General features: G+C 42.3%; 1 protein-coding gene across 4 annotated transcripts in view; it reads right to left on the bottom strand.

Annotated features, from left to right (window-relative positions):
• Positions 1-683: 683 nt before the first annotated feature.
• Positions 684-8,553, bottom strand: part of CD58 (CD58 molecule) — a 34,252-nt gene continuing 26,382 nt past the window's right edge. For all 4 annotated transcript variants that reach the window (XM_014957142.1, XM_014957143.1, XM_014957145.1 and 1 more), the window contains 4 exons: positions 7,269-7,337; positions 7,035-7,103; positions 6,622-6,687; positions 684-1,571 (listed from right to left, as the gene is read on the bottom strand). In XM_014957142.1, coding sequence (XP_014812628.1) covers positions 1,564-1,571; positions 6,622-6,687; positions 7,035-7,103; positions 7,269-7,337 — 212 coding nt within the window. In that variant the 3' untranslated portion in view covers positions 684-1,563. The remainder of the gene's footprint in view (positions 1,572-6,621; positions 6,688-7,034; positions 7,104-7,268; positions 7,338-8,553) is intronic.

Below are 8,553 nucleotides of genomic sequence, written 5' to 3'. Positions count from 1 at the left end.
AAAAAAGGACAAATGTAAAGCTCTGGAAAAGAGGAACCACTTGCAACGATACAAACTAGGGTCTGGCTGGCAGGGGAGCAGTTCTGCTGAAAAGAAGCAGGGGGATCTCAGTAAGCAGCAAGCCGAACATGAGCCAGCAGTGGCCCCTGGCAGCAAAGGTGGCCAAGAGCATCCCGAGCTGTATTAACAGGAACTTAGCCAGTAAATTGAGGGTAGTGATTATGCTCCTCTACTCAGCACACATTAGGGTGCATTTAGAATACTACATCCAGTTTTGGACCCCTTCAAGAAGACAGACATCAATAAAATTAGAGCATGTTCAGTGGAAGACTACCAAGATGGTCAGAGCACTTATCCTGTGAAGAGAAGCTGGAAGCACTGTACTTGTTCAAGCCTGGAGAGGAGTAGGCTTTGGGAGAGTATCTAATAGCAGCCTTCCTGTACCTACAAACTGATCATCAAAAAGATGGAGACGTGTTCTTCATAGTAGTGCCTGATCAGGGAACAAGAGAGAATGGGCATAAGTTAAAACAAGAGGGAAGATGAAGGGGGAGTTTCTGATCTCCGATTATTGTTGTGAAACCTTCATGACTCTTTACACATACCAAGTTCAAAATAACTGAAATGGCTTTCAGCTTTCATAAACAACCAGCATGCAGAAATCACAAAACACACTCCGTAGCTTGATGTTCTGCAAAATTTAATACATGGTATTCTTTTTTTCTGGCTCTTTTTGAGCTTCAGTGTATTTATGTTTTCAAGTTTTTTTTCCAGTTAGAAGGCACCTAAAAATATATTACTCTTTAGAAAAGAATAGCTTGATATTGTCTTAAAATAATGTGAAGCAGAGCTAAGACGTAAAAAAAGAACCCTAAAAGTGCAAAAAATATCAGAAGTTCTAGACAAAAACCCCAACCACTGCTAATGGTAGCACCTTTGTTCCAATGCAACAGCAAACTGAACTGTAGCTTTATCACAAAGTTAACCACTATCGGGAGATGACCAGTCTGCCAGTCTTCTGACAACTCCAAGAGATAGGTATCTTGAAGAATATTTGTTTGTTCCACTGAGTTCCTGCATTTGCTAGTCTCAGTTCTCCAGCAAACTTCTATCCATCTGGAACTGCTGAAAGATGCATCATCTTTCTTCTGACTGTAAAAAAAGTACTGATCCAAAATTCCATAGAAAGCTGACTAGTTTTTGATTTATCCTCATTCATGCAAATGGATATGACTTTTTTAACTCTAAATACCAATTCTAAAAGTGTCCTTAGCTCTTACATTTTGTGTTAGTAGAGAACCATTTGTTAAAACTTGATACAAAACAATAGAGAAGGTTTTGTACATGATTTAGCCTACTTATCTTCGTGCAGTAACACTAGAAAAGGAGGCTATCCCTTCTGAGAAAAAGTAGGCACTGGAAACATTTCAGCCAGTCTTTGTCTTCACAGATAACTCCAGTGCTGGTGGAAAACCTTCAAAAGATAGCAGTTCCTTCACTGTTGAATTCTACTGCTTCTCTTCCGTCGTTGTTCGGTTCACAAAGCACTTCTCTGCTTATGATTTAACACCCTGAAGCAAAAAGAAAAAGAAAAGCACAAAGGTAAATTATTATGTCTTCTCTTTTACAAATGGAACTAGTTATACAAGAACACTGCAGGATTTAAATACTAATGAAGTATGAAGATGAATTAAGACATTGTCACATGATCCAAAACAATCCAATTACAGCAGCTATGTGATCTGTGGTATCTGCTAGCCGCTAGCCATTTTACCCAAATCATCTGTTTACGGTTAGACACGTTCCTCTGCAACTAGATCAGGTTAAGAACATTTATCACTTATTTCCAGCCTCCTGCTAAGCAGCTGGTAAGCTGTGAGGCTGTTCTGAGTCCATGACTTTGGATCACATACCTAGGCACTTAAGACACTGCTTTTATGCAAAGATTCAGGTATAATCTTAGTATCAGCTGTGCACCACACATGCACGTGATGCTGCTGCTATTTCTTCCACACAGTAGTGCCAGATGCTTTTGGAGTTTTCTCTTCTGAGGACTGCAAATAGAGCTCTTATTTGACAAGCAATGAAACTGAAGGCAAAAGGACATTATAGTGCAGGAAGTTAGAATCCAGCAAGTTCAAGACTATGTGCCCAACCAAACACACTGCATGCAACATGCATCAACCTCTAACCTAGGCTGATTTCCAATAAAGCATACGCAAGGCCCACTTACACTGGTGTTTCCATCTTGATGCACAGAGAGAAATAGTATAAGAAGAACCAACTGGATGTGTCATGGCACTGTGTCATTCAGACTTTGCTCCTATTTTGATAGCACTACTTCTCCTTTCCACTAGTATCTAGCTCAGCATCACTCCAACATAGGACAAGATACCAGGAGGCAGTCTAGGAGAGCAGCATATGACCACACATGGCACTCATCTCTATAGACAATGAGAAAAAGAAAGATGTCCCCAGTCTGGTTCTCGTAAGACTCCTGGATAGCCCTGAAATATTTCTACGATTTATATCCTTAAAATCCAAGAAGGTTTACTACTATGGCTGCCTTATGCCAGCTTGATGACAAGACCAACGAATATGATTGAGAAGCCAGCCTACGGGGGCAGGGGCTGCTACGTGCTTGTGTCTGTGCAGTGAGAGGGCCTGAATATGAAAGTAGTGTTCTCCTCTCATTTTATAGTTGTGGTGACAAGCATCGGGTTTCACACCCCCCACAGAACGTGGAGAACGTTCTGTCTCCCAACAGCATGCAAACAGCACCAAAGGAAGTACATCTACATCTGATGTCTTGCTATAACATAACAACATAACTATTTCTGATGCTAAACCTTTAAGCATGACGTAGGAGCTCAGTTTAGCCAAGCAAGTAGCCCTTGCAGAGCAGCACGTCACATAGGCCAGGAATAATGACTGACTTCTGGTCTTCAGTATTGCTCCTTGGCAACTAACACGATCTGACTCAGTTACGACAAGATACCACAGCTTCCCCTCCAGCTATATGGCCCTGTTTAAAGTCTGTTTCCTTGTCTGGTGACAGTTTCATCAGCAGCTTCCTCTGCATCAGAGCTAGGTTTCTTATACTCAGTGCTAACTCCCTCCACCCTTCCACTCATCCACATTTTCTCACATTCGGAGATTTTTTTTTTTTTTCCCCTTGTTTCACCATTGTCTTCAGCAAATATTGAATGTGATTGCTTGGCTGGTAATTCAACAGAAGAATCAAACCTGGCAGAACAGAAAACTGCAGCAGTAAGGTGCCACTAGCTTCCACATTCATGTGCATTTTGAGAATCTTTAAATGTATTATCTGCATCAGTGGTCTCCAAAGTGGTGTGTGTTCAAGGCAGTTCATTGCAGTGCAGGAAGAAAATATCTTTACACTATTAATAAAATTAAAAAAACTAAGATTCTGTTTACTTCATCCTTATCTCATTCTTCTTTAATTTCTATTTTTGTGCATGTTTTATAATGTACTATTACTTGAGTATGGTAGCATGTGTATATAATTTATAAATATGCATAAATTATGTATGTTCAAAATATTTTACTGATGGGGTATACAATCAAAAAGGTTTGGAGACCACTGATCTACAACACAAAAAGCAGAAACCAGTATGAAATGCCCATAGTTGCACCAGTTAACTAAGTGGTTAGTTAAGTGGTGGCTGTATGACACACAAAACAACATTTTTTTCTTTTCTTTTGCAGGAAGGAAAATTGTTTTCAGTCTATCTGAAAACTTCAGTTCTTACCAAGCAAAAATGCTTCGACACACACTGACTTATAATACACGTTTTCTAAGAGCTTTTTAAATTTTCTTTTTAAACATTTAAGTCAGATACAAAATTTCAAAACAAGAACTTTCTGGTGGCTCAGTTAATAAATTTGGAAACAAAAGCCTTTCATAGAATAACTCAAGTTGGAAGGGATCCACAAGGATCATTGAGTCCAACTCCCTGCTCCTTGCAGGACTACCTAAAAACTAAACCATATGACTAAGAGCATCATCCAGATGCTCCTTGACCTCTGACGGGCTTGGTGCTGTGACCACTTCCCTGGGGAGCCTGTTCTAGTGACCAAGCAACCACCCTCTCAGCGAAGAGCCTTCAACAGCTCCCCCTCCACTGCCCCCCTTGAGGAAGTTGTAGACTGCGATGAGGTCACCCTTCGCATTTCACAAGCCGCAAAGCAATTTTTTCCATCCATTCCTTTCTTTCCTCACTCAAGTTTATTTGCTATAGCTGACCTAGTTTCACATGCCTCCAAAAACTTTATTTTTTCACAGATGTCTTATTTGTCAGATACTTTTTAACTAGCTACATTCTTTGTAGAACAGCCAGCACTGACGAAGGCTTCAGCTCTGGGAAACAAGCTCATGCCCTCTACTGCTAGGCTCACTCTCGGTTTAACTACAACACACTCAAAGGGCAGCAAAGCTTTATGGCTGAGAAAGTAACAGCTTCATGCCACACTTATTTCATACGCACATCTCAGCCTGTCCTGCTATCACTGCAACAGCAACCCCCCACAACTCCTTCCCCTGTCTCCCACCCTTCCTTCACCCTTTGAATCCACTGCTGACCAGCATCCCATCCCCTCCAGTATGCCAGCCCAGTGCTCACCAAGGCCCTTTATGATCAGATGTAACCTATTAGTCCAGTAGAAGACCACACAGATTTTTCTGCTGGGTCAGTTCCCTGCTATATGAGGTAGCTAAACTGGCTAACAGGGCGTGATAACATCAGAGGTGGTTCAAAGAGCACAACCTCCACTTTAAGTGATAGTAGGTGGCCACATTGGCTCAAGCCATCCTACAAATTATAGTCTACGAGGAACAATTTTCACCCACCCACAGGGAAGACAGAGCTCCCTGAAGTCAGAATAAAGCTTGAACTACGGTAAGTTACAGCGAGTCTCTGATACCCAGATAAGCTGAGTGCCCTCATTAGACTGGATTCAAAGTTCAGCAACAGTTCTCAGTATTATCTTAACCTGTGTAAGCTTCTCAACACACCAGCAACAGGAAACTTTTATTAAATACTTACTTAGAGTTTTCCTTCTGAAAAATCTTACACAACTCCAGTGAATTATCTCATGACCTGCTGGTCACGCACTTCAACTATATCCCTTAGGAATTGAGTAATTCACGATTATTGATGGCCACTGATTTTACTTCTCCATGCTGCCATTGAATCTGCTAGGTTGGGGAAATTACTTCTGCCTCCACCACCTGGTTGTCACAAAGACCAAAGACTTTGAGATATAGTACTATGGTACAGTTCAACTATTCTGCCTGGAACCTTCTTGTTTCACAGGTAGGAACTTCGGGTTTTCTACAGAAGTGTTCAGCAGGATTTTCTGTAAAACTACCAGGTGCTTTGGAAACCAAATTTAAAGTGTAGTAATTTCTCTCTTGGCAAGGGCTTGACCTTTTTTTGTGTTCTTTGTCAGATTTAGATGTGTCAGTAAGACTTTTCACTATAAAGTAAAGGTCAATGATCTCAGCTGCAAACCTTCAAACTTTAATACTTCTTGGGAATCATACTGTAAAACTAATTAATGAAAAGAGTGAAACCAATTAGCATTCCATAGGCTTTCTCTACTCTAGAAAAAATTCTACAGAAACAGTGTTCTCATCTGGATGCATGCCAGAGATTGGGGACAGGACTAATCTGAGTTTTTATATTCTCCATGTTGACGTACTCCAAGAAGCAACTGTGTGATCTCACAGATGTTCTGTTCTGCACGCATACCATAGAAAACAGACTGAGAGGGCAAAACATCTTTGGACATATGTAAATGGAGGCCTGTTATGTCCCCATAGTAAATGCAGCATACTGAACCAATGACCGTGTAAAGGTTCTAACTAATTCATGGAATATGAAACAGCTCTTGAGAAACATTGTGTTTCTGCAGCCTGAATTTCACCAATATCCATAAGTTGTAGTGTTGATCAACTATTGCTCCATACAGAGTAATAACCAGTTTTCTCATTCCACATGTTAGTCCTTAGGCCCACTTGTCTGTTAATTTAGAAGAGCTTTCCCACCTCCCACCGTGTCCATTGTAGTTTTAAAAAACAACAAACCACACAAAAACCACAAATAAGTAAACTTTGTAACCAAAGACGACAGAGCTGCACACCTAAGCAATAAAAAAACCCTTCAGTGTTACACACTATCTCTCTACTTTGATATGATGTTCAACAACATTCATAATTAACAAGGTAGAACTGCAGTTCAGAAATCCACTGAACCCTCAGCCACTATAAGCCTTCATCACTTGTTAAGGCATGGAATGAAGTGAGAATGCAAGCACGAGCAAGAGTTGTGTTATTAATGAAGATTAGTAACATTTAATCCTACAGTTTTAAATTGGCTAAATTAGCCAGTCTTCTAAGTACTTCCACCACAAACATATGATTCCCTACCACACATCACATAAGCATGTACCCACCACACATGCACCCCCTGGCTCCTAATAACTCTCTGTTTTCTACTTGAGCAAAAAGGGGTGAGGGTTATATATAGCTTGGCCCAGCACTTGCCACTCCCAGTCAGCACACTCTCCTGAGACACAGGGAGCTTCCCCCTCACATACCTTCTTCACTGCAGCTGGGAGAGTCCCCCGGCTCCTTCTTGCTTCCATCTTCTGCACCCTGGGTCACTTTTGCAAGGACAACAGGCAATAGTCAGACAATCCTGGAGCTCACAACACTCCTTTTTCCCAGCCCATATGGATCAAGAGTAGTCTGACTGAGAGCTGGGGCTACTTGTTCTGCATCAAAAATAGCCCTGATCAACAACCCCCACCCCCATGGGGTCATCATACAACACCCCCGCTCTGTCCTCCGTACCTGACTCCACACGCTGTCCTCAAGCTCCCCTTCCAGATCTTGCAAAGGACAAGCACAGAAGGCACTCGGCACTCATGGTGCCACCATAACTTCACATCAAGAAGCATTAGGCAAAAGTCACAAAGAACGAGGACAGCTCCAGAGCACAAGCACTTACCTCCCTCATTTACACCATGCTCATCTCCATGCTTGTCCTGCAAGCTGCTGCTCTGCTCCTCAGAGGTGTCTGAAGAGAGATCAGAAGACAGTTACAGTCCTCTGCCTTGCTCACCTTCAAAGTACTGACCTTTGCATAAAAGTTAATTACTAGCTACAACTCAACATGTTGCCACTAACACCAGAAAGCCAACACCTTTCCCCCACAGCCCTCCACCACAGAACAGGCACTTACCCGCCTCATTTACACCACTGTCATCTCCATGCTTGTCCTGCAAGCTGCTGCTCTGCTCCTCAGAGGTGTCTGAAGAGAGATCAGAAGACAGTTACAGTCCTCTGCCTTGCTCACCTTCAAAGTACTGGCCTTTGCATAAAAGTGAGTTACTAGCTACAACTCAACATGTTGCCACTAACAACAGAAAGCCTATACCTTTCCCCCATAGCCCTCCACCACAGAACAAGCACTTAGCCCCCTCAGTTACACCATGGTCATCTGCATGCATCAGGGTACTGTTCTGCTTGGTAGAGAGCTCTGAAAAGACATCACAGGACAGCTACATCCCACTGCTTAACTTCACAGCGGTATTGGTCATTACTTAGAGATGAGTCACCAGATACAATTCATAAGAATCGTAATAATCATTCAGGTTTGCCCAGGGGGGAATCCAGGAGGTCTCTAACCCAACCCTTCCTCAAAGAAAGGTTGATGTTCATTTCCAGACAGGCTGCTCAGAAACTTCTCCAGTCAGGTCTTAAAAACCTCCAAAAGTAGAGACTCCATGACAACTCTTTGCAGCCTGTCCTAGGAATTAGTCATGCTTAAAAGGCAGAAATCTTTTTCTTATATCCCCACAGAATCTTCCCTGCTTCAGTTTAGGACCACCACCCTGATATTGCCCTGTACAGCTAAGTAAACTGCTTGGCTTGGCCTTCTTATCAATATCCTCACAGGTATTGGCAGCTGCTGTCAATGTACCCTGAAAACCTGCTCCTCTCTGGACTTGAACAAGCCCAGTTTCTTCAACATCTCCACAGATTAATTGTGCTCTAGCCTCTGACCACGTTGGTGACACTCTGCTGAACTTACTCAAATTTATCAGCACTTTTCCAGCACTGGGTGGGACAAAAACTAAATATAATACTCCACATATCACCTAACAAGTGCCAAGTATTGGAAAATAACCATTTGCTTCAATGAACTGGCTTAAGCACTCCTTAAAACAACCTAGGATGCTATCAGCTGCCTTTGCTACCAGGGAGCACTGTTGACTAATACTGTACCAGCCATAAGGACTCCCTGGTACCTTTCAGCAGAGCTGCTCCCCTTCCAGTCAGTCCCCGTTTTACACCAGTGCAAGCTGTTAGTCCTTCCAGGTGCAGGACCCTGGTCATTCATCCTCAGGAATTCTGCCAGCCCCACTAACACATCTACTAAGTGCAGGTAGCTATGATTATTCAATATTGGACCTCAACTGAGACTTGGAGGCTGTATGTGCACACAATGAAAACCAACTCAAGCT

Source organism: Calidris pugnax, unplaced genomic scaffold (genome assembly GCF_001431845.1).
Source record: "Calidris pugnax isolate Ruff unplaced genomic scaffold, ASM143184v1 scaffold225, whole genome shotgun sequence".
Taxonomy (NCBI): domain Eukaryota; kingdom Metazoa; phylum Chordata; class Aves; order Charadriiformes; family Scolopacidae; genus Calidris; species Calidris pugnax.
This window is presented reverse-complemented; position numbering and strand designations above follow the sequence as displayed.